The sequence below is a fragment of the Gobius niger genome (assembly GCF_951799975.1).
Source record: "Gobius niger genome assembly, chromosome: 7".
In the NCBI taxonomy this organism is placed as follows: Eukaryota; Metazoa; Chordata; class Actinopteri; order Gobiiformes; family Gobiidae; genus Gobius; species Gobius niger.
Genome location: NC_136858.1, coordinates 7,642,100 through 7,669,801, shown reverse-complemented (window position 1 = coordinate 7,669,801; position 27,702 = coordinate 7,642,100). Strand labels below are relative to the sequence as shown.

At 43.0% G+C, this 27,702-nt stretch overlaps 1 protein-coding gene across 1 annotated transcript in view; it reads right to left on the bottom strand.

Moving 5' to 3' along the window:
• The window catches only part of atrnl1a (attractin-like 1a), a gene marked incomplete at both ends in the record, with an annotated part of 698,456 nt that overhangs the window by 220,264 nt on the left and 450,490 nt on the right, over nucleotides 1-27,702 (bottom strand). Inside the window, one exon of the mRNA XM_079559364.1 lies at nucleotides 10,666-10,727. Within this exon, the coding sequence (XP_079415490.1) occupies nucleotides 10,666-10,727 (62 nt within the window). The remainder of the gene's footprint in view (nucleotides 1-10,665; nucleotides 10,728-27,702) is intronic.

Here is a 27,702-nt window from a genome sequence, read left to right as displayed (position 1 = left end):
CTGAGATCACTTTTTATGCTATAATTGATTATTATTTTGATTCTTTTAAGTTGCAATACCTTAAGTGCAGTTACAGCTTTGGCCTGTAGGGGCAGTGTTATAAAAAGAGCAACACAGTCTGCTGGAATGGCGCTACCCTTTAACTCATTGATTGCCAATGACGTCTACAGACGTCAGTTAGGTTGTTCAGTGAGGATGGTGCAGTAAAGCGTCATGCACATTTCATGAAAAAGATCTTACGTGTAGACATTATTTTATTGAGTCAGCAGGTGGCAGCAGTGCTCTTTGGATGCGATCACAGGCAGAAGTAGAAACCGCGGCTACTTGTTTTGACATACCGTGATCTCAGACGAGGGAAGGACAGGTGACAAGAGTAGGAGACGATCCAGAGAGAATGGCAAAACGTAACGAAAAATACAGACAACTTGCACTTGAACAGGTTTTGGTTAGCGGTGGTTCTTATTCAGTGTGAGTGTTGGATCATGGTGGAGGAGGAGGATCAAGGAAGCAGACAGGTATAAGACCTAAAAAACGCTGACAAGCATGCTAAAAATGCTAACCCCGAGCCCACATCCACTAGTGTCCAGCGGCGCACACGAGAGAGACACTGTTTTTGCCTCTCTCTCACTTGCTTCTGTTTTATAGAAGGAAACCACTGTTGAGATGTTTGAGGTGTCACTAAAGCAAAACATATAGTGTCAAACCCGCCTACTCAGACCGTCCACCTCAGACCCTCCACTTCAGACCCTCCTCCTCCTCAGACCCTCCTACTCAGACCCTCCTCCTTCTCCTCAGACCCTCCTCCTCAGACCCTCCTCCTTCTCCTCAGACCCTCCTCCTTCTCCTCTTCAGACCCTCCTCCTCAGACCCTCCTCCTTCTCCTCTTCAGACCCTCCTCCTCAGACCCTCCTCCTTCTCCTCAGACCCTCCTCCTCAGACCCTCCTCCGCCTCCTCAGACCCCCTCCTGTGGCAGGAACAGAGCTTCTTCTTGTAGCCTGATGTCTTATTGATCTCCTCCGCTGCCTCTGGGCTTCATGTGCTTGCTGCTTGCTCCAGCTCCACACCTGTGTTTGATATGTGCTCTGTTGCTGATTGTCCAAACTACCACCTTACACCAGCCATTACGAGCACAAGCCTTGCAATCCCTCAACAGCCGGCCCCCAGACCCACTCAACCCAAAATACCAGGGGTCACAGAGGCTTTTGCCGGGGCTCATGGGAAACTGATCTACTCTTTTCGAGCCCTTAACCATGTTCAGTCAAACCCAGTAGTTTTGAAAAGTCCGACATCACAGCAGCAGATGCCTCACAAATGGTCAACTCCACACAAACCAAGGTTTTATTATTAAACTGTGTCACAGCGGAGCTGATAATACCCCACAGGCACATCACCTACAGTCGTCCTACAGTCGGGTACATTATGGAACATTCTGTGTGACCATGCCATTGGCGGGCAACTCATTTTCACAATAATAACTTTATGAATATTGAGCAGCGGGCCGGATTAACTTGCTTGGCGGGCCGGACTTGGCCCCTGTGCCGGGTTTGCTGAAACATGGCTATCACGTCTATATAGGGCTGCTCGATTATAGAAAAAATAATAATCACGATTATTTTAGTAATAATTGAAATCGCGATTATTCAAACGATTGTTTGTTGCCTTAAAAAAAAAAAATCTTTATTTTATTTATTCATTTTTATTATTATTTTAAAAAACAACTATGGACTACATTTTCTTTGGACAATAAAAGCTTTTTTTTAATATGCTCAGTTTCTAAACTAATCATATAGGGACACCTGCCCCCTGCTGGCCAGCCCTCACACCTGTCCAACAGAGCCGCGCGGCCTGATGACATCATCACACAGCGCTAATGTTTTTATGTCAAACCAAAGCCTGAGCGTTTAACACGTGAAATACGAAGGGAACAGAAACAATCATCACAGCAGCATGAAGTAATAAGAGTTTGTTTGAGCTCCGTTGATCTGCTCCTGAAGAAGAGTTTTAGACTTTTCTGCTAAACAAAACCAGGGCCTGAGCAAAGGCATCGAGGCTTCTAAACAGCTGTTCTCCTTTCAGCACAAGGTGAGCACTTAACATCTCAAGAGTTAGGTATAAAAAACATTAGTACAATATTATCTACAGTTCTGTCACGCTGCGCTGGTGTTTCAGCTGATCAGACGCGTCACAAAAACCGCGCAGGACGGACTTTTTGCGCTTTGGATGGACGAGCGGGAGGGCATCCTTAATAATCGTTTGTTCTCGATTATGCTATTTTTGTGATCGTCTAGTGTAATAATCGAAATCACGTCCGTTTCCTCACCGCACATTATTCCAATCAAATAAACAAACACTTGCTTAAAAAAATGTCCTTTGTATACTTTAATTGAAATTTAAATAGATCATTTCATAGGCTATTTAAAAATAATAATAATAATTTAAATCTCTGATGTCAATTGTCCATTCACAGTAAGACCTACCTGTCTTGCACTTCATACTTTTACACATACGTGTATGTTTCCTCTACCACTAAAAAACATGTACAACAGGATCCTCTTCTAGGGCCAAGACTCCACTGATATAGAGATTCTGAACTGGGGTTTTATTATTGTTATTTTCTATTAATTGATCAGCTCTACAAATGCAATGACAAATGAAGACACACACAAGTCCCAGAAAAGGACTAAGTCAGTTTGGCTAAATAAGCCATTAAAGGCATTATGACAGCAAAAACATACACAATTTCTCCATGGTGTCCCTGTTTGGAACGAGTAAACACCAGAAAACAAGCAGTCCTCCGCTGGCCTGCGGAGCGCCCTAAGCCTCGCAGCCTCTCCACTCAGCCGTGCAGCGTGCCACGTTTCTGAGAGGAGCTGGCGCTGGAGATGGAGAGTGCAAATCAGAGAGCCGCACGCTGGAAGTAATAGGACTTAAACTCCAGCGCACTGTCGCCAATTAGCATCCGCTTTCCGAGGCACGAGCCATAAACGCTGCTTAATTACGGCCTCTTTCGGCGCCTCAATTAGAGATGAGAGGACTAACATGGAGAGGGGATGGAGAGGGGCAGCGGGAGGACGCTATTAAGCAGCTAAATGAACAGAGTACAGTCAGATCACAGTACGGGGCTATGGAAGTTCATTAGAGGAGTGACTAATAAGCCCAACTTTTGTCATGCTGCTGCAGACATGGTTGCTTTAGTCAGTGTATCAGCAAAACAGAGTTAAAGGTCCCAGATTTTGGATTTGTTCAGCTTTTACACCTGTACTTTACACACATTAGTATTTGTTATACCTTTTAATTACGAGGCAGAGAGACAGGACCTTTAAATATTTCACTTTACTTTTTAAAACTACTTCTATTTTGTTGTGTTAGCACTGATCTTCAGACCCCAAAGGAGACGTGCCCCTGGCCTACAGAAACACCACACCAAACACTCCAACGCTGACGGCCCAAGTAAATCCCAGTCAGCGGCCTCTACGAGTAAAGCTGTGTTCCCAAAGCTGCAACTGTAAAGCCCGACAGCCGTGCGCCAGAGCAGCATGGACAGAGAAGTGGTGATAGCACGAAGTGACCACAGCGTGTGAAGCCACCTCAACGCCACGGGCACAACTCCAGGACCCGCGGGAGAGGAGAGTAATCCATCCACGGGAGAGACAAAGAAGGAGCTGAGCCAGTGTTTAGAGAATAGCCCTGGACATGCAAATGCAGTGAAGGGTAAGGAGTACTTCATTGTCCCAAATGTGTCCTCAGCATTTGACCCATCCAAAATGATGACTCTGACATCAACTTATTCAGGATAATTGGACTTCTATTTCTATTCATTATCCTGTCTGATCCTGAGCATTCCTATTAAACAGAATCAGAGTTTGGCTTTGTTGTCATGGTGACTGAGGGGCCTCTCTGCCTGCTCTACAATCTGATGGGACTTGAAGGACTATCGAAACATTGACCATCTACAGTGAGTCTTTGACTGAAAGCAATGGCTGTGAGCGCCTGACCTTATTTGTATCAATAAAGGATTCTCTTATCTTATCTAAAATGATCAAGACTTTGATTATTAATGAGCCTCCCCCTCATGACATCAGCAGGTGGACCTAAGTTTGGAGTTTTTCGAAGGTGCTGACTTTGTGGTTTTGGTCCCATGTCTTGGTCAGGGCTGGTTAAATGATCCTGTCCTTTGAGTCAAACTGAATGAAACATGATATCTTACATAAGCCCTTAGCACCTTCTATTACACAACACTCAACTGGATCAGCTCCGTTTTCCACACGTGACCTTTCCTCTCAGCAAACAAAGTGACTAATGGACACGCTCTCCCGGCTAAGCTGTCCCCAAATGATGACATCACAGGGCGAAAGGTCACATGTGTCTTCTGGGCAGGCCCTGGGCGTTCTTCATGTTAGCAGCAGAGGATTAAAGGGCGTGAGTGACATTTACGGAAAAATCATCTCAAATGTGAGATTATGATCACTGTTCAAATATTGTCTACATTTCTCAGATAAAAAGAAAGTCTGGTACTTTAACAGTCCCAAAACACATAAAGACTTGAATGGTTTAAGTGGAACAAGTGATTTTATCGCATATATTAACAAGTGTATCGTTAGTTTACGGATGTTTTTAATTCATGCACATTTTAAACATGATTTCCTGTCCTCAAGAAGAGAGTGAAGTTAGAAATATGTGGTCCTTCAAATACACTCCGAACATTCAGTCTGAAACAGGGCCGTAGCCAGTATTTAAAAAACAGTGAGGTCCGGATAATTCTTTAAACCGGGGGGTCTGGGGGTCCTCCCCCAGGAATTTTTTTTAAAGATTCAGATATAATTTCCTGTATTTTAAGTGATCAAAAACACTTTTGTCTCATCCTTGAGCCATTTTCAAAAATTGCTTTTTGTTGCACCGTTTGGGACCAGGAGCCTGAGTGAATGTGGTGAGTGAGTGGATGGTGGTCGGACATGCAGATGGTGCAGACTGGCCTCACTTCCATCAGTCTATCCAAGGGCAGTGGGTGCAGCCGTGAACCCCCTGAAGTGTTAGGTGACGAGTCACGTACCCCCTACTTTGACATGAGGAATATCACAAAACAAAATATCTATTTAATATCTATTTCATCCATTATTACTGTGAAGCAGGTTTTCCAAACAGTTTTACTCGCCTGAGTGAGAGGCATTAAGAAGGTCTTGTCCTAAATAAATAATGAAATATTAAATGAAAATTGTTTTGAAAACGAGGCTGTGGCTGTGAATGGGTAAAGCTGAGGGTTCTGCTTTGGCTCATTCTGAACATCAGACTCTGCGCTCTGGCCCCGCCCCCTCTGCGTCGCCCTCACTGGCCCCGCCCCCTCTGCGTCGCCCTCACTGTCAAACCACCGGTAGCTACAAAGGTGAATGCGCTGGTTTAAGCTTAAAGCGAAGATCATTTACACGCAGGACATTCTTTGCATGAGTCAGAAACAAAGTGAGCAGCAGAGGAGGAGGCGATGATGAGGCGCAGACGCTTCTCCTCTCGCTCCTCTGATCAGAATGAGGAAAACTCCTGTTGTAAATCGAGGTCACCGTGACGGCGCGCGCACTGGCTCCTCTCTCTTTATGACAGAGAGCATAGAAATTGCATCTCAATCAAACTTTGGCGCGGTTCATGCGCTGCTGTTGTAGTGAGGCTGACGCACAGCCGCGCCCCCGCCTCCGCCGAGTTTTACGCACTCGGGTCCAAACCCAGATAGCAAGCCGATGTGGCCCACATCAGGCAAAGATGTGGCACTTGTGGCATTGGTGTGGCCCGCGGGAAAAAGATGTAAACCAGAAGTGGGCCATGTAAAACATAACAACACATGGCCCATTAATGGAATAACGTTTATGGGCCACTTATGGCAAAGACATGGCACGTGTGGCCTCAATATCTCCAGATAAACCAGCAGTTAACCAAATGTGGCCCACATGCAAATGACCAACTATGGCCCATTAATGAAAACACATATATGGGCCACTTATGGCAAAGACATGGCACGTGTGGCTTCAATATCTCCAGATAAACCAGCAGTTAACCAAATGTGGCCCAGATGCAAATGACCAACTATGGCCCATTAATGAAAACACATATATGGGCCACTTATGGCAAAGACATGGCAGTTCCAGGATAGTTTAAACCGGAATAACCAGTGGCAAACCAATTATGGCCCATATACAAAATACCAAAAGTGGCCCAAAAATGGCAAATAATCTGTGGGCCAATGGTGGCAAACATACCATCAGTGGGCCATGTCTGGACCACCTTTGAATAATCTGGTTTACTACTGGCTAAGAGTTGGCCCTGTTCTGGGTTTATTGTGGGCCAGATGTGGTAACCGGATATGGACCACGTTATGGCCGATAATCCACGCGGTATGTGAGCCAAACGTGAGCCAGAAGTAAGATATGTAGGCCAGACGTGGGCCAAAAAATGTGTCCACGTGTGGTACTCCAATATGTACCATCAGTGGGCCATGTCTGGACCACCTTTGAATAATCTGGTTTACTACTGGCTAAGAGTTGGACCTGTTCTGGGTTTATTGTGGGCCAGATGTGGTAACCGGATGTGGACCGCGTTATGGCCGATAATCCACGCGGTATGTGGGCCAAATCAACGTGTCTGATGTGGGCCACATCTGGGCCATACCAATTTTGCTATCTGGGAAGCAGCTCATGAGGTCCGGTTTCAGAGTGGACACGTTTAGGTTCAGAACAAGCTCATCCACGTCTGAACTAGAGGCTCTTCCGCCTGTAGAAGCGCGTGTTTACAACATTCATCTGCGCAGGATTCAATGTGTAAAAAAAAAAAAAAAAAAAGAAGCTAAAATTTTACCGAGGTCCGGACCTCGGTGACCTCAATGGTAGATACGGCCATGGTCTGAAAACAGAACATCTCAGACCAGATGTGTTAGCAGCTCCGACACTGACGCTGTGTCCTTGAGCAAGACACTTCAGTGTGAGTGGTTGGTTTTGGTGGTGGGAGGGGCCGGTGGTGCAGATTGGCAGCCTCGCTTCTGTCAGCCTGCCCCAGGGCAGCCATGGCAATACAATTGTAGCTCTCCACCGATTGAGGAGTGAATGAATAATGCCTGCACTAAGGCGGGCTTTACGAAGCACTCCTGAGCAAACAAGTGCAGTTGATATTTGCACAAACTCAGTGGATAAGATCTTATGAATATGTAAAATGCATTCAGCACACAGTAAATGCTGTAGAGTAAATTTGACTCTGTTCAGACTATATTTGGTCCCACTCTTCACAGAGTAACTGTGAGTTGACTCTCTTCAGAGTAAAACTTTAGATCAGACAATCAGACACCATGAGTGACAGCAACGTGACACTTAATACAATGTGCTCTTTGTTTTCTGTATAAAGTACTGAGGCCACACTTCAGTCTGTCACAGACCGACAGGTGAAGAAGGAAGTCATGCAAGTTTTGCATTAGGCAGAGCTTCTGGGACTTCATCAGCAAATAAAAACCTTAAATGGTGACATTCAATGGCCTGTTTGTAATAACGAGACAAACAAACAAAATACTTTTTTTTAACTTTTAATTTGTGTGTAGTTGTTACAGGGTCACGTGTGAGTCAGGGTGGACCATGACTGATGTGGACAGGTCCATGTTACAGAGACTGCACTCGAGGGTCAGTCCACCTTCTCCAATTAAATCTGTGGATACCACAGTCCTGTCCACGTCTGCTGTGGTCCACCATGACTCAGAGGAACAGGGACACAAATGACCCTACATCAGACACAATACTGGAGATTTTATTTTTATTTTTTCAAACAGTTTTGTTATTTCTTTTAATCTAATTTTTTTGAATAACTGCTTGATTTTGTACTTCCAGCTGAAGGCCGAGCTGGATTTCTTGCTTCTTCATCTGTCAGTCTGTGACAGACTGAAGTGCAATGAGTCGTGAGCGTTTTATATTAGAAATAAAGAACACATTCTGTTTAACGTCATGTTACTGTCACTCATGGTGTCAGATTTTCTAACCTGACGTGTAACTCTGAAGAGAGTCAACTCACAGTTACTCTGAGAAGAGTGGGACCAAATACACTCTGAACAGAGTCAAATTTACTCTACAACATTTACTGTGCAGCTCTGGTTACCTATTCCACAAAGTTTTCCACGGCCGTGCCCTGTGCGCTCCGCACTTCACAGCGTGTATCCAGTAATGGAGGAGCGCATGGAGGGCTGCTTTTATTGTCCGTGCGCCTAAATGTACACAATTAATTCTTTGAAGAAAATCATCAAAGGCAACAGCCTTTTTTAAAATCCTAAGATTCAGATAAGAAGACTGATTTAAAGCTGTATATTTTGATTCATTTGCAATTAATTGTGCCATGGTTTTAGGCTCTCTCTGTCACATACACATACCGGGGTACTCACTGAGGTGGATGTGGTCCTCCTTCACACATGTACACCATGGTTTTAGGCTCTCTCTGTCACATACACATATACCGGGGTACTCACTGAGGTGGATGTGGTCCTCCTTCACACATGTACACCATGGTTTTAGGCTCTCTCTGTCTCACATACACATACCGGGGTACACACTGAGGTGGATGGTGTGCTGAGTGGCAGGATCTGGCCCCGAGCTTAAAGACTGCATCCAGACTGGTTTAAAAAGTGCATCATTAGGTCCACAGTGCAGGTGTCTGTGAGGATTTCACTCAGTCTAAACAGGCACCAGTATGGCATAGGTGAGTCATACCTGAATGCAAATGTGGATTCTATTTTGGACCTGAAGTTTAGCACAATGTCTGACACTCTCAGGAGTGTTAAATAAAAACATTTTTGCCACATGAAGTCAGACTTGATCTTCATGAATAATACCATTAAAGGATCTGCATCCTGCTATTTTAGCCATCCCAAAGTAAAGTATAGGTATTTATATGATATGCTGTACCTCTTCCGCTATGGAGCACTATTTTTTGTGAGAAATATAAGTATTTTCTGGGGGTATTTTCCAAACGCGGAAGACAAGACGCTTCGATTCTGTTCACTCCGCCCCCTCTCTCTGACCGGATCTGCCCATGCATTACTAGCAGTAAAATAAATATAACTAACAAGCTAACACACACGCTAACACACAAGCTACAACACACACGCTAATACATAAGCTAACACACAAGCTAACACACACACTAACACACAGGCTAATACACACGCTAACACACACGCTAACACACACGCTAACACACACACTAACACACAGGCTAATACACATGCTAACACACACGCTAACACACACGCTAACACACACGCTAACACACAAGCTAACACACAAGCTAACACACAAAGAACAGGCGTGTCCAGAATAGTTTAGAAAGAACTCCATCTTCACATCCTTCAGTGCAAACATGACCTCTGTTCAGACGCTCAGGGATGCGTTTGTTTTGCGTTTGTTTCCAGCCCTGACCTGGAAGCGCTTCCTTTTTTTTTTTTTTTTTTTATATATATATATATATATATTTAAAGCTGTTTTCTAAATTAAAATCAGGCCGTAAGACATTACATTACAGAAGTTGTGCTCTTCCTGTTTGACACTATGACGTAAAAAACGTCAGAGTGTCACAACTCAGTGGTTTTCCAGCAGAGGGCGGAGCAGCTGCTCAGAGAGCAGGATTCAGGAGGATTGCTGAGAACTGCGTGAATGAAGTCACAAACCACTCTGAGGGTGTTTTTGATAAGGAAATAGCAAAACAATATGGTTAAAAGCTTCAAAAAGTCGATTGTGCATGATATAGGACCTTTAAAGCAGTCGAGTCTTTCAGTAGCATGGTGGCTGAGTGGTTAGTGCACTTGCCTCATGACAAGAATGTCTGGGGTTTAATTCCTGTGTGGGCCTTTGTGTGTGGACTGTATGTTGTTCCAGTTGGTCTGTGTGGTCTTTGACCCAGTGCCATCTCAGCGAGGTCTAAGGAGCGTTATTAGGCTAACCAATAAGAAACATGGCGGTTTATTTTCAACATGGACTGGCCGCCGCAGAGGCGAACCCCATTGAGAATGTTTGGGATGTGCTGGAGAAGACTTTGCACAGTGGTCACACTCTCCCATCATCAATACAAGATCTTTGGACATTGCATTTTGGCATAAAATCAATCAATTCATGAAAATAATTAACACATATTTTGTACAATCCCCAATTTTCCATAATTATTCATTGCTAATAGTAAAAAAAAATAGACTGTCTCATTCTCTCCATGGGAACGCCAAAGGGTTCACACACTAGGCAAAACAGGAAAGTAGGAATAGGAAAGGAAAGTAACAAATTACCTGCAACGATTTTATCTATTTATATTTGTATCATGCCAGGACAGTAGGTAGGGGACGGTGTGTGTGTGTGTGTGTGTGTGTGTGTGTGTGTGTGTGTGTGTGTGTGTGTGTGTGTGTGTGTGTGTGTGTGTGCGTGCGTACGTGCGTGTGTGGGTGTGTGTTGCTTTCTCATTTAAATGAGTGTATTTTTGTTTCCTTAAACTGTCCACTATATAAGCACACATGTGCTTCCAATGGAAATAGTATGTAAAGTATTGAAAGATGCACAACCCAATAAAAAAAAATCTTTGGACATTGCTGACGCTTATTGAAACAATCTGTGTAATTTAAAGTCAAACTCCTTTCGTCATTGAGGAGTACCACATACAGACAGACGTACCTGAAGAAGGTGATGAAGAATTGCACCAGGTCCATGATGGAGTTGTGCTGAGAGAAGGCAATCTGAAACACACAAATATGGATACAGAATCATGTAAAGAATGAAACAAATGTTCTAAGAGCAAGCTCAACCAGTGAACCACACAGAGCACCTGACCTTTCAGAGTGGACTTACAATGCAATGATGAAATCATGTTGTTTAATAAAAGATTAGAAGAAGAAGAAGAAGAAGAAGAAGAAGAAGAAGAAGAAGAAGAAGAAGAAGAAGAAGAAGAAGAAGAAGAAGAAGAAGAAGAAGAAGAAGAAGAAGATCTTTATTTATATAGCGCCTTTCACAGACATAGTCACAAAGCGCTTTACATGAGACAATTGTACATTCACTCCATACTCAGTGGTGGTAAACTACGTTAGAATAGAAGCTGTTACACAGCTGTTACACTGATAAAGCATTGTCATATATATGATAATTCCTCCATAGAGAGCCACACATAAACCCAAGTGAGTAAAAAAAAAAGTGCAGTATATTACTGTCACTTTTTGCAGATTTGCTGATAACATGGTCCTGATTATTCTGATGGTAAAAAGTTTCATTAGACCAATCAGTTCAGGTCTGGACAGATTTGTTCTAGTAACAAATAAATGCTAAAGTGAAGCGTGGCAGCTTTAAATCAAAGCTAATGACCATGAAGCCTGTTCATTCAGCTGGAAACACACACTTTAGCTTCACAAATATAGTTTACATGAGCTCACCACCAACCTTTGTGCATGTTAGCATGTTTATTCTCTTATTATTTAAATGGTAGGCAGAAATGCTTGCACATGGAAAATATATCTATAAATTGTGAAATGGTTAGTCTCATAGCACAACTGCTTAAAGCAACAGTGAGTGTTTTAATGTTTTACACATAGATTGCATATAACTGACCACCTGGGTCTGAAGTTTGAAGGTAACATATTTCAGCAGCTGATCACTGGCGATCACTTTGACCAATGAGACGAGCTTTCCTATGAGGTTTGACCAATGGGCGCTGGCTGCTCTGCTTTATGCCCACGTCACTAGAGGCCGCCATTGCTGTAGTACCTCCATATCGCCGCTAGTCACCCATTGAAAAGCATTGGAGTTTAGACACCTTAAAAACAACTTTAACGCCTGGTTTCTATTTTTTCAACACTAGACTAGGCTAGATATTCCTCCTGAGATAACGCTGGGTTAGTCACAATTTAAGAATTGTGATGGGGTGGGACTGTTAGCATTGGAGCAGCTCGAGCTACATGTCACGCAAGGGCCGAGTCTAAAGTGAAGATCCCGCCCTTATGTCCTTTTTAGGAACATGCTTCGTCAGAGCTGGGGAGGGGGAGTCTGTAAATCTGCCATGATTTCCCCCACGACCGTAGTCATTATGGTAAACGGAGAGGGGTGAGGAGAAGCTGTCCATTTATATATACAGTCTATGAGGTTTGACCACATCTCACACATAGGGATGGGCCAAGATCTCGCGAGATCATACATTTACGTTTGAGGAAGGAAGTGGTAGGCTTAACAAAATAGTAACCTGTTTAATGTAGCTCTACTGTTTCTGGCACAGACTTGTCTAAATCTGTATCCCCTGCTTCTCCTCCTGAAATCAACTTTTGAGCTTTAAACTGTTAATTATTACAATTGCAATAGGAAGTTTAATCAGAATACACCTTCTAAAAGAGCCACATGTATTACCCTTGTTCAAATATAAAGCTACATGCAAAGCCAGGTTAGAAGTCATTAATTAAATAGTAAAAATGAATGTATAAAAATGGCTTCTGATCCAAATGTTAAAACATATTCAGTTTTGTTCTGCTTATTATGGGTTGGGTTCACTTCTAATGGCCATAAACATCAGTTTGTTCACCATAACCTGTTTATTTTACAGTAGAGTAACTTAAAGGGGGGGTATTATGCAAAATCGACTTTTTCAAGCTTTACATCATGTTATTAAGTCATTCCCTCATTAAAAACATGCCTGAAGTGTTGCCTTAGCACATTCACGTATTTTCAAGTAATCTGTAAAAACTCCGATGGCAGCCATTTTAGGGATAAAACTCCTGATTCCTTTAGGAAACGCCTCCGACCTCCAGGATACGCCTCCAACCTTTCGTCACCAGCCGAGTAACCAACCACTGCTCCTCAGCAGAACCCCCTCCCCGCAGTGTCTAGCCCTAAGATGTAAACAGAGTCATCATGGAGGATTAGCTTCATGTGTTGTGAACCGGAGTTACAGCAGACTTTTACAAAGACACACATCAGTGTTTCTGTTACCGAAACACCCAGGATTAAAACCGGTGACAAGAACACTTATTTCAGTGTCTGGTTCTGCGCTGGGCCTTGATGATGCACAGAGCCTCCGGAGAAAGCTAATGCTAAGCTAAACCTCGAGTCATCACGTGAAAACGAGAAATATGCACACATAAAGTCAATAAAACCACCACACACATAAAGAACCGTTTAACAATGATCACACACGGAGCCTGGCTTGTTGATTTGGAAGTTTATTGCTCACATTTCATCTACAATGGGTCATAGCCGAGTGGCTTTCTCCCGGAGCTAACAAGCTAGCCGCGACAAGCTAACAGGAAAATTCACTGAATACAAGCAGCATATTATGCATTGAAAACGTCACTAAAACAGGCAACTGCTTGAAGCAGCCTTTATGATGATCACACACTGAGCCGGGCTTGTTGATTTCGTAGTTTATTGCTCACATTTCATCTACAGTGAGTCGTAGGCGAGTGGTTTCTCCCGGAGCTAAGGCACTATTAGCCGCGACAAGCTAACAACCTTCACCTTCACAACATTCATTGAAAACAGGCTGCATATTATGCACAAATAACGTCAATAAAGCAGCAACTACTCGAAGCAGCCTTTACGATGATCACACAATGAGCCTGGCTTTACACATGTGTGGTTTATTGCAGACTTTTCATCAACAATGAGCTGTAGTCGATTATAACAAGCTAACGGGTAACCTCGAAAAACCATTGTCCACCTGCACAGATAATGTCCGTCTTTGAATCGTATGGGCTCCTGCAGATCCTGGTGTCGTCCATGGGGGTATAGTTACAGATCCATAGGGCATGGCAGTTACAAAGAGATAGCCTCCAAACAGCAGTTATTTTTCAGGCAAGAGCCCCGTCCAAGTGTCCGATGTGGAAGGTTCGTCTCCAAATAATATCCTGTGTGGCCATTGTTCACAAAGTGATAAACAGTAGCTCCTTTCCAACAGTAAAAATTAAAATGCACCGATCGTAGTTTCAATACAGTTGAGACAACGAGCGCAGTGTTGTTGTGATGCCACAGACAGCGTGTGGAGGGGGCGTGTCGGAAAGGGTCAGAGGTTCTTAAAGAGACAGGGGCCTATTTCAAGTCATTTGCTACCGCCATTTTTAAAGAGCAATTTTATACAAGGCAGTTATTCTAATTTACTGCATTTACAGACCAACAGAAGGTTTGGTCATCATTGTAGTGTGCTATAGACTGGTGCTATGTGGCTGAAAAAAGCATAATACCCCCTCTTTAAGAAACGATACAAATTCTTACATTCTTACCTCCCCATAGTAGGCACTGGCTTCACCATTCCAGACCATATAAGGGAGAAAAGTAAGTAAGAAAGAAAAGGCTCTATTTACAGCCCCGTGAATAAGTGTGCATTTGTAGGAACAGACTGAGATAACCAACAACCAAATGCCGCACTGAAACCGGAATGACAGAATTTTTTGACCGGTGTTCACACAGAGTCACCCGATACCTCCTCCTTGAGCTCAGCAGCTGGTACTCTGAGTACAGTACATGTGTGTGGTCAGAGAGGATGCTCCTGGTCTGTCTCCTCCAGGCTTGTTCATACAGAGGGGCAGGAGCAGATTTACAAACCAGCTGGTGACTCCGTATCTGAGGATAACTAAGATGGCGGGCGTCTTTGCTAAGGGGCTACGTTACAAATACCCAGATTCTCGCCTAACTCAATGGAAGAGAACTGACAAAGAACACAAATAAAAGGAATAGTCTGTGACACTGCATAATATTGGTTAATCTTATCAATCAATCTATCAATCAATTTCCTCCAATACATTACAATGAAATACAACAAAATATTTTTCATTTATTTTAACAAATTATGTCCAACTCTCGCCTCGTGAACCCAATCTAACGGGTTTTCTGACCTCCCCCGACCCTTTTCAATAAAGAAAAGTGTCAGTGTCCTTTTATTGTAGACAGCCCAACTGCACCTGTTCAATACTGATTGACTGACTGACTGACTGACTGACTGACTGACTGACTGACTGACTGACTGACTGACTGACTGACTGACTGACTGACTGACTGACTGACTGACTGACTGACTGACTGACTGACTGACTGACTGACTGATTGATTGATTGATTGATTGATTGATTATTCCAAATTCAATGTACATTGCATACTGTATACACATTATTTTTTTCGCATTCATATGTGCAGCTTTTACGACATTTTAACATACTTTCATGTACATAATACTGTACATAAACTGGAAAGGAAGTGGGAGGAAGTAAACTTAGAAGTTCCCAATAGTAGGGCAATGTATAACAACTTGACGGCAACTCTTAGCACAATGATCCCAGCCAATCCCAGTAGCAGCAGGCCGACAACGCAACGACACACCAGCAACGCACCATAAAAGCACCGATTACCCTCCAACAAGGACCCCATGTTCAGTCAGTCAGTATTGAGTTGGTCTAACTACCACAGATTTACAGATGACAGATTTGTGAACAATATTTGGGAGAAATAGGTCTATTGTGTTTATAGAAAAAGTTTGATATATTTTTAATTCACCCCATGAAAAATGAGAGCAAAAACTAACGTATTGTTATGTTTGTTGAGTGTAGTTTGAGACTTTTGAAACTATAATACAGGATATTAGCGGAGGTTTTCAAATGTTAAAAGAGTCCAATTCAGTGGTTTCAACCTGTGTGTTTTGGAGCACTTTGTCCCACTGAGCAGTTCCACCTCCTCTTAACCTGCTGTAAACCTGCTGAGTGCTTCATCCATCACTCAGAGCGCGCAGTCTGGGGAGGCCTAGTACCTGAGATGGGTGGTAACAGCATGGAGTGGGTCAGCGAGTCGACGCTAGAGAACTATAGGCTTCCATCAAATGTAGCTATATAAAACTACAACACGGGGCACTCAACTACTGCTACTCAGCACACCTGGAGCTTGGAGATTGGAAACACAAAAGCAGAATAGACCTGGCTCAGCGGGGACGGTGCGCTTGGAGCGACTGATCTGTGGCTGTGACCAGCTGGAGAGGACAGTCCCACGAGCAGAAGCCGATGACACGCTTTTTCAATTCTTTTCAAAGACCTGCAGTCTGGTTGTCACCATTATCTCCATGAGTACTGAAGGCCATGATTGACGGGTGGATTAACCAATCAGAAGAACACATGGTCCGTCCACGCGTAACCGTGTGAAAAAACATTAGTTTTATCATTTTCATACTGAAACTTCTAAACTTTACTATAGACCGGTGACAGAACTCTTCATTCTGACTGACTTAAAGGATCTGTATCCTGCTATGTTATCCATCCCAAAGTAAAGTATAGGCATTTATATGATATATTGTACCTCTACCACTATGGATCACTATTTTTTGTGAGAAAAATAAGTATTTTCTGGGGGTATTTTGCAAACCAGGAAGACAAGCTTCGATTCAGTTAACTCCGCCCCTCTCTCCGAGCGGATCTGCCCATGCATTATTAGCAGTAAAATAAATATAAATATCACAGCAATAAGTGAAGTTACTTCACGATGCAGTTATAAGGAATTGACATCTGCAACACAGCTTCATTATGGCTAACTCACAAGCTAACACACATGCTAACACACACGCTAACATACAAGCTAACACACAAGCTAACACACAAGCTAACACACATGCTAGCACACAAGCTAACACAATAGCTAACACACAAGCTAACACACAAGCTAACACGCATTTTGACTCACTGCTCTGTCCTGGCCGCTCCATCACATTGGGGACTCACGTTGGTTATAAAAGTTCATCCACTTTGAAAAGATTCACCAAATATCCATCAGAGACAGTCACAGAAAAACACTATTCTGTTGATAGTCACTGAATCCCGGAAAGAAATTCCAACTTCTGGCGAGTGGCCTCTTCTTTAGGAAGGTTGAAAAAAGTCCTGCACCTCTCGTAGCCAAACGCGCTTTTCTCCGCAACATTATCGTTAGGTAAGATTAAAGAACAGGTGTGTCCAGAATAGTTTAGAAAGAGCTCCATCTTCACATCCTTCAGTGCAAACATGACATCTGTTCAGATGCTCAGGGGTGCGTTTGTTTTCAGCCCTGACCTGGAAGAGCTGTTTTATAAGGCTTTACAGGCTGTAAGGCATTACATTACAGAAGTTGTGCTCTTCCTGTTTGACACTACGACATAAAAAGTGTCAGAGTGCCAGCAGAGGGCGGAGCAACTGCTCAGAGAGCAGGATTCAGGAGGATTGCTGAGAACTGCGTGAATGAAGCCAAAAACCACTCTGGGGGTATTTTTGATAAGGATATAACAACATGGCTAAAACAGGGGCTTAAACAGAATTGTAGATCCCATATATTTTTTTTTAATCGACGTCAATACCATTGATAGTTTCTCTTATTGATACGGTTCTTTATCGTAAAATAGGCTATTTTGACATAAACTTCCTCAAAACATTTTTATAAGGCTAATGTAGAATGGTTACTAAAATAACGGGATTTAAAGCTATTTCACTGGCAGACACACTATTTTTATGAACGAGCGTCGAAGGATTCTTAGCCCTTTGGTGTCGTAGTTTCTGAATGATATGAGCGAGCGGCAAAAGCACATGTTTCAGCATGTGCGCTTTGTTTTGGTTCTTAATAACGTAGCAGCTGCACGTATGAGCGTGTATAAAGAGGACAGATTCAGACAGGATCATTACAACGTCACCAGACTCAGTCACCTTGAGTCTCTCTCTCTAAAACCAAAAAATCAGGTTAGAAATCTAAGAGTGATCATGGACTCAGACCTGAACTTAAACAGCCACATCAAAGCAATAACATCAGCAGGTTTTTATCATCTGAAAAACATTGCTAAGATCAGAGGAATAGTGTCAATACCAGACTTAGAGAGACTTATCCATGCATTTGTCTCCAGCAGGTTAGACGACTGTAACGGCCTGCTCACTGGCCTCTCTAAACCAGACAGCTACAGAACATCCAGAACGCTGCTGCTCGAGTCCTGACAAGAACCAGGAAATACGACCATATTAGTCCAGTGCTCCGGTCTGTACTGGCTTCCTGTCACTCAGAGAATAGAATTTAAAACAGCTCTGCTTGTGTACAAGTCTTTTCATGGTTTAGCACCAAAGTACATCTCTGACATGTTACAACCGCATGAACCATCTCGGGCCCTGAGAACTTCAGGAAGGGGTCTCCTGGTGGTTCCCAGAGTCAATAATAAACACGGTGAGGCTGTGTTTCAGTTCCATGCAGCTAAAGTCTGGAACAGTCTTCATGAGGATGTGAGACAGGCCTCAACCCTGACAATGTTCAAATCCAGGCTGAAAACAGTTCTTTTTACTGATGTATATGACTGAAAGTATTTTATCTGCACTCTTGCCTTTTACTGTAATTGATTAATTTTATGTTGATGTTTTTATTGATTCTATTTGCTTTCTTGTATTTATGGAACTGTGAAGCACTTTGAATTGCCTTGTGTATGAATTGTGCTCTACAAATAAACTTGCCTTGCCTTGCCTAATGTGGATCCTAAAACATCGCAGACGTTTGGGATGGTGCGAGTGGTGCGTGTATCTGCAGGCCTGTATCTGCAGGCCTGTATCTGCAGGCATGTATCTGCAGGCATGTATCTGCAGCGGCTCCGCGTCTGCGGGTTTATTATATAAAAAAGCTGCGGCGCAAAGTGGATCAATAAGAGGCGTCGTTAATGAAGGAGTCACGCGGTTCTGATTACTCATCAGAATTGGTTCTCTTTGTAGAGATAAACTCGGTGCTGCTCCAGTGGGACAAAAGAGCCACTACAAGGAGGCCGAAGAGCCGCATGCAGCTCCGGAGCTGCGGGTTGCCGACCCCCATGATAGGCCCTTGAATACAATAGGCCCCTGGGCTCCAGCCACTGCTAGCCCATTGGTTAAGGCGGCTCTGGATATACTGTAGGAGCTCTAAAGAGGGGGTATTATGCTTTTTTCAATCACATAGCACCAGTCTATAGCACACTACAATGATGACGAAACCTTCTGTTGGTCTGTAATTGCAGTAAATTAGAATAACTGCCTTGTATAAAATTACTCTCTCAAAATGGCTGTAGTGAATGTCTTGAGATAGGCCTCTGTCTCTTTAAGAACCTCTGACCCTTTCCGACACGCCCCCTCCACACGCTGTCTGTGGCATCAGTGGGGAGGGGGTTCTGCTGTGGAGCAGTGGTTGGTTACTCAGCTGGTGACGAAAGCTCGGAGGCGTCACCAGGAAGTGGGGGCGTTCCTAGGAGGACTCAGGCAAACCTATCCCTAAAATGGCTGCCATCAGAGTTTTTACAGATTACTCAAAAATAAGTGAATGTGCCAAGGCAACACTTCAGGCATGTTTTTACAATACAATGCATGACGGGTAATGGCTGTGCGCCCCTGGTTTTAAACAGAAAGCCCGTGCTTGTGTGTTGCTGTAGTGCATCTGTCCGTACTTGTGCACTGTAAGTTGTGATAAGAAAAGGTTGCACAGAAAAATTGCAGACAGAAAATTGAATTGAAAGTTAATTGAGTAACAGTTCTGTCATAAGAACAATTAAAATATACTCTAAATGATCAATGAAACCTTTACTTTAAAAGTAAAGTTTGCTTTGAAAAGAGTACGGTTTCATCAATGGCTTAGAATAAAGTTTATTCTATTTATTATTTTACAATTATTATTTTGAATATTTTTTTCTATGTTGAATTTTTTCACTACTTACTTTAGTTTCAGAATTTACAGCACATGTGCAAAGTTCTGTCTAAAGCACAATCTCCATGACTTCCTTCTTCACCGTCAGTGAGTCACCTGAAGAACAGTGAGGCCTCAGCCTTCTTACTGAACATAATGGCCATAATGTATTTAGCGTCATGTTACTGTCACTCATGGTTTCTGACAGAAGTCTAACTCTGACAAACCCGGACCATAACGGTAGGGGCTCAGGTATTTTAGGGGCTACTGATTTAGAGAAAACTTTACTCTAAGTCATTAATGGAACCATACTACTTTCTAAAGAGTCAGGTTTCATTGATCATTTAAAGTAAACTTCAATTGCTCTAATGACGGAACTGTTCCTCAATTAAATTGTGGCAATTTGTGTGTGCAATTTTTTTTTGAGCAACCTGCTTGTGCCTGTCCTTGGGTGTTGCTATAGTGCTTGTGCCTGTAAATGTGTTGCTATGTGCTTGTGCCTGTACGTGTGTTGCTATAGTACTTATGCCTGTACGTGTGAGTTGCCGTAGTGCTAGTGTGCCTGTACGTGTGTGTTGCTATGTGCTTGTGCCTGTGTGTTGCTGTAGTGCTTGTGTGCCTGTATGTCTGTTGCTATGTGCTTGTGCCTGTATGTGTGGGTTGCTGTAGTGCTAGTGTGCCTGTACTTGTGTTGCTATGTGCTTGTGCCTGTATGTGTGTGTTGCTGTAGTGCTAGTGTGCCTGTGTTGCTATGTGCTTGTGCCTGTATGTGTGTGTTGCTGTAGTGCTAGTGTGCCTGTGTTGCTAAGCTCTTGTGCCTGTACGTGTGTGTTGCTGTAGTGCTAGTGTACCTGTGCGTGTGTTGCTATGTGCTTGTGCCTGCACGTGTGTGTTGCTGTAGTGCTTGTGCCTGTACTTGTGTGTTGCTATGTGCTAGTGCCTGTACGTGTGGGTTGCTATAGTGCTTGTGCCTGTACGTGTGTGTTGCTATGTGCTTGTGCGTGTGTGTTGCTGTAATGCTAGTGTGCCTGTACGTGTGTCTTGCTATGTGCTTGTGCCTGTACGTGTGAGTTGCTGTCGTGCTAGTGTGCCTGTGTTGCTATGTGCGTGTGCCTGTACGTGTGTTTTGCTGTAGTGGTTGTGTGCCTGTATGTGTGTGTTGCTGTAGTGCTTGTGTGGTTGTGTTTGTGTGGTTGTGTAGTTGTGGTTGTGTGGATGTGTTTGTGTGGATGTGTTTGTGTGGTTGTGTAGTTGTGTGGATGTGTTTGTGTGGTTGTGTGGATGTGGTTGTGTTTGTGTGGATGTGTTTGTGTGGTTGTGTAGTTGTGTGGTTGTGTTTGTGTGGTTGTGTAGTTGTGTGGATGTGGTCAGCTCAGCAGAGGCCATTGTCTGTTCACTCACTGGAGTTTTAAGAGCATTACTATCACAGACATCATTGTTTTCTGTGGGAGCTCCTCTGCAGCTGCTCAGCCACTGACACAAAGACGAGAGTCACACTCACAAGGCTCAAAGTGCAATGCTAGGAACAAGGATACAGCATTATTTGATACCAGCTGGGTCTGTATTTGAATTTGTTATATATACAGTCAAAAAGCAGTTGTTCAGAACTTGTTCTTATGAGCTGCTGTGAAGTGAAGATCAATAAAGTCTTATCTATCTTCTCTAAAGCTCGAGACCAACGTTTTCACGATTCCCATTGGTGGGTCTATTTCACATGTGTAAACCGCACATGCAAGTTTGTCAACAAATGACAGTCAATCATATCTTTCTTGACCCAAAAAATTAAAATCACTCTGTGACTTAATCTATAAATGAAAACAATATAGGTGTATTGTTGTGTGAAGAAGTTTCATCTTAATAATTACTATTGATTTTTATAGTATATTCTTTGGAAATATCAGAATTTTTGCATTTTGTTTTGTCCGTTGATTTACATCAGAACTAAATCATAACTGACTGTAGTCTTAGACTGGTTCTGAGAATAATTTCAGACTATTTTGATTGCTTGTTGTTTCCCAACCAAGGGTATGGGGACCCCTCCTAGTACCCCTGGAGGTATTTGAGAATGATTTCAGATTACAAAAGAAAGAGAAACTGAGTAGAATTTAGAGCTGCTCGATTATAGAAAAAATAATAATCACGATTGTTTTAGTACTGATTGAAATCACAATTATTCATTATCAACGATTATTTCTTGCCTTATAAAAAAATCTTTATTTCATATATTAATTTTCATTATTATTTTAAAAAACAATATGCACAACATTTTCTTTGGACAATAAAACGCTCACATTTCTAGAGAGATACCTGCCCCCCCCTGCTGGCCAGCCCTCACACCTGTCCAACAGAGCCACGCAGCATGATGACATCATCACACAGCGCTAATGTTTTATGTCAGACCAAAGCATGAGCCTTTAGCTCTTAACTCAAGACTTAGGTATAAAAATATGAGTACAATGTTACTAACAGTTCTATCACGCTGCGCTGTATTTCAGCTGATCAGACGCGTCACACAATCCGCGCAGGACGGACTGTTTGTGCTTTGGATGGACGAGCGGGAGGGCACCCTTAATAATAGTTTTTTTCTCAATAATGCTATTTTAATTTATTTATTTATTTAAGATGGGACAGTGCATATTAATTTACATGAGTACTCAAAGTCCACATGTAAATATGCCAGAGTTAGCCACAATGGCTAATTTTCATCTGTAGTCCCAGGGCAGGTTGCTGTCTTCAGAACAACAAGCACAACAGATATGAACAAAAGACAAGATAAAATGGTTAGTAAAAAGACATTATAAACAAAACGACACGGACTAATAAGACATTTTAAACACTATTGGTAAACAGCCTACATGTTCACACTGTGACTGACTTTTCAGTCAAAGGTTTGATTGTGAGAGTATATTAGATTCTTTTTGAATATAACTATCAAATAGTCGTTTGGTAGGTCACATTAATAACATTGGAAGATCCCTGAGTTAGGGGGTAGGGAGAGTGTAAATGAATGACGCAAGGGTAAGGTTGGGAACCACTGGCTTATTGGTGTATTTATCCATATACAGCTGTTATTATGTACTGTATGTACATGTTCAGCATCTGCCTATGGACTGCAGATATAAATTAGCCTTGATGCTATAACCTGGCGCTAGTCATCTGTGCTGACTTTGTTTTAGCCGATGTGAAATGGTCACTGTTTAGATAATCACATACTGTACCATTACCATTATGATCAAGAATAGCATTATTACAAAGTAAATTTACTCTTACATCTGAACCGACGCTTGGCAGTCTTCACAGGTCTGACACATCTTTCCTTCACATTAGACCTGGGAATGCTCCTAATAGCCTGAAAGCTGAGTCTTTGTCTTGACTTATCCCTCTGAGAGCTGGAAGGAGGAGCGAGAATGGCCAGGGATCAGCCACAAAGGGCTTAAGAGCTTTACAGGCTTTCGTACAGCAGGTAAAACGGTAAAAACACCCACCCTGACAGTAAAAATCAGTGCAGAAAAGCTGATTCTACTCCACAGGGACCCAGCATTAACACCGTCATCAGGAGAGAGGAGAGAAGCTGGCTCGGCACCTACGCCAATGCAGCAATTTATATAATTACTACCGACAATATTATTATAAATGCTAACACTGAGGGACACGCACACACAATGCTAAAGGAACAGGGTACAAACCACTAACAGGGAAATGAATTCGATAATGACTCAACACTGGCACTAAAACACTCGGCTGCGGTCCGCCTGCCATCACTTCAATTTACTACGACTGCAGTCAGGCAGCCAGTCGATCGCCTCAGGACCACGCCCCAAAGTCTGGCTGGTAGCATAAAACAAATCACTACCAAACGAAGAAGACTTTCTGCTGTTTTGAGTATTTCATCAAACTAAAATAAACTGAACAACAGGGCTGGGCTGGCCATCGGGCCTGTACTTTTGGGCCGGTCGGACCAGATGAGTGAACAGGCCTACACTGCATTACACCAGATCTGATGCATTTTATTCAGTATTGCTAATGGTCTTGATCATCGAAAATGATTTTTTCAGAGGGCCGGTCTTGACCCAAAAGTCCCGGGCCGATTCTCTCTGCCAGTCCAGCCCTGCTTACCAACAACTACACAGCAAATGTTCCGATGTTAATTTGACACTGTTTGGCGTGTATGAGTCCAGCCATCTCAGTGTGAATGTGAATTGACTTTCTTCAGAGTTAACTATAAGTCAGACTTCATCTATCTATCTGCCTGCGTATGGTGGCGTTTGCTTAAAGCAGTACTAAGTAACTCTTCCCCCTAGAGGCCATAAGCGCAACTGCAGGTGTAGTAGCAAGTTACGATTTTTTAACTTATTAATTGTCTTGGAGAGTAAATACTACGCTGACAGAAAAGGCGAAGGGAGAGAGGGTTACTGTGCATCCAATTATACAATGGAATTTTTTTTTTTCACTCAAACTTTGCTGTAAATACTGTAAAGTGACGTTAGCCCGCAGTTAGCTTTGTCCGTTAGCATGTTAGCTTCTTCTTCGTGATTCTATTAGTGTGTATTGCTTTCTCCGGACCGGTGGCAGACAAGTTGCAAACATGGTTTTCTGGCCAGAGACACCAGGGGGGGATGAAAGACCCTCCAATCATCCCATAAACACTTGTATTACCCCCACAGGGACTACGGAAAGGATTTATTAAGGTAAACACGTTACTTAGTACTGCTTTAAGGGCAGGTCTGAATCAATTCTGGGGGCTTGGGACCAGACTCATCTAATAAATGACTTGTTCCTTTGTTTAAATTGTTTCAGGTCAATTTTGCTTCTTGTTGTGTTTAATAATGTAATAACTGTATGTGTGTTATAGATGTGGGCTCTGCATGGGTTTGCCCACCTGGGTTTAAGTTTGACTAGTAAAGGTCCAGCCCACATGGGGCCCACATGGAAACAGTGGACAAACCCACTTATAACCTAGGTGGGCAAACCCATGCAGAGCCCACATTGTTTGCTGGCTGGGAAAATGCTCGGAAAAAGAGCATAATACATCTTCTTTAATTTTAATTTTATTTAATTTTTGTTTTTCATTGAATGTACAGTATGCCTTTGGCTAACAGTTACTCTAAAGAGTTATTTGTTAGTTATTGTTACTCGTTACTTCTCAAAAGTAACTGCGTTGGTAACCGAGTAACAGATAAATATAACTGGATAAAGTACATATTGAGTTACAAACAAATTTGCAAAGAAATGTTGGAGCAGACATAGGTCTGTTTTAGCCTCATAATCACCAAAGCTTCAGAGCCAGGGTTTACTTTCAGTTTGACCCAGAGCTCAGTTACCGACACAAGCAGCAAACTCAGAAGTCAACAGCTACAGCAGTAAAACATGTGATCTGACACTAGCCACACAAGACATGTACCAAACAACATGTCCAGGCTTATGTCAGCCCCTGTTGCCATGTGTTAAGTCGATAGATGAAGCACAAAGTAAAAATACATCTCTGCACTGATTCACCCACAGAGCCACAAACAGCTCCTGTACTTCACTTCTGTCATGGCCAGCTCTTAATCCATACAAACAAGTCACCAAATAATGAAGTATATCTGTAGAAAACACTCCTGTGTCAGACTGCATTTGTTTCAGTTTGACCTCTGACCCGGGACTTAGACCAATGAACGTGTCAGGTCCGCCTCTGATTGGTCCCTTGTGCATTCACTCTTTCAGCCAGTCAACCTCACTCCGGTCATGTTCTTTCTCACTTCCTGAAACACTGAAAACTGATCCTTAGAAAAACGGACATGAGCTGGATCTGAGGGAGCACAGTTTTTCTGTGAGCCATAATAAAATAATGAGCTCTGTTGCTAAGACAGAAACAGGAACGCCTCTCACAGAGGAAAGAGTAGTTAGATGACTTGTTACTGGGATGTCAAACACAGTTACGAACGTCGTTATTTATAAACACTGTTATTCCCCTCTGTTCATATGTACACCCAACAGTGTGTTAGCACTGCCTGTCTGGGCCATAAAGCCCTGGTTAAGTGGATGTTAAACAGCTCTGTACAAGTGTGCACATATGGCCCTCTGCAGCACATGTACATGAGTGAACCGCTCCGCTCATTAGCCCTCATGAATATGCACACTATAGAGCGCCACAGCCTACGGTAAAGAACAATACCAAGCTCAATGGTTGAACATGCTCACACTTGATGCATATTAGGCAGAGTGCTGGAGATGCATTCAATGAGAGGGGGCTGAGAGAAGCCGAGGTGATAATGGACACAGTTAATGCCAGGATTCAATTTTCACTAAAAGATGGAGGAAGGAGGAAACAACAAGCACTTAATGCTCTGACATTTTAAAAGAAAACTAGCACAAGACCATTTGTGAACATGCAAAACTCTTCACGTCTGCTCTTTTCAATTATAAGGAGTGAGACTTCATCTTGTAGGACAAGGAAGACACAAGGAGACACTGACAGCAACGTAAACACCGAAGCTCTGGAGGAATACGAAGAAAAAGGCTCCGGGGTCGGGTTTGGAGTCTAAACTGCCAGTTTATTGACTCCTTTGCTGATGAATCTAAAAGTGCAACAATAGGGTTATTAATGCCAGATTCACCCTCCCGCTATATTTCATCTATCCAGCCCCTCCCCCCTTTTTTCCTCTTGGCTTTAGCGCTGACCACTCATTTTACTGTGGTCAATACAAGGTCAGGGGTCTCCTCAGTGTGCCCACAAAGCTCTGACGGCTCATTCGGATCCTCTGCAGACCGAGGCACTTTCTCCATGGTCTCCAGGTGGACAGACAATTTGCCCTGATCCATCAGTTTGACTAACCAAATGTCTTGGCCCTTTATTGACATATAATTCTCAGTAGATTTGAATAACAGCCCATGTAATCCATCCATTTAAACTGGACTGGGTTTTGGTGAAGTTGAGGACATTTCGCTTCTAGTCACATAAGCTTCGTCTTTGCCCTTTAGGTCATAAAATGCACTATTACCCAAACTGGAGTGGACAAAATAAGACCAGGACTCATCTCAGGCGGAGGAAACCAAAACAAATTTTAAAAAAAGACAGAAAGAAAAATAGATGGGGGACAAGGCATGATTGTGTGTTTCTAAACGCAGACTATTGTAACTCTTTGCACTTGCAGGAGCGCACTTTGCGTTCTTGCAGAGCCAAACCTGACGCATTAAAGGAATAGGTCACCGTTTTTAAATACTGAGATATGGTCTTACCTTAGCTTAGACAAGGTGATGCATAGCTGTCTGGTCTCAGTCACGTAAACACAGCACAGACAGCGTTAGCATTTAGCCTCTCCTCCTCTCCTCTATGTGGCCAAACAGAGGTGAAGTTATAAGTGACCAAGCTTTTCCATGTTTTCCCTATTTTAATACAGTTACATGAGCTTTTACATGATCCAAGTATAGTTGCACAAAATTAAAACATGTCAATTTAATCTAAGCGGATAAAAAGGGGAACTATATTGCAAGGCGTAATAACACCAGAAGCACTTCGACATCTGTGTAGTAAAGTTGAAGTGCTTTTAAGATATTACTACACCTTGCAATATCCATCCATTTTCTTCCACTTGTCCGTTGCCGGGTCGTGGGAAATCTCATTGCACCAGCCCCTATGGCTCCTCCTGCAGGCGGTGGGTCCACAGAAGGACGGCCTCACGACTCTCAGGCCTCTTGGTCCCTCATAAGGGGTTTCTGAATATAGTTCCCTTTTGAAAATCAAATCACCGTTTAAAAACGGTGGCCTATTGCTTTAAGTGGGCAGGACAGACTCCTGTAGCCAATGGCGACTGAGGGCAAGGGAGGGGGTGGTGGGGGCTCTCTGACACCGTAGATCAGTGGCACGCCCCTGACGCCAAAACAGCTTCAACACTACCAACAGTTTTCAGCGGCTGACGGCATCGTGCACGTGTTTGACGCGTTTTGGAGCAGGCCACTTGCTGTCTCTGGTGCGCACTGTTATGAAATACAATTGTCCTAGTCATGGCGGTAGATGCTGATTGGCAGCCACACCTTTGTCTGTCAGGGCAGCTGTGGCTCTGAACGTAACTACCCAAC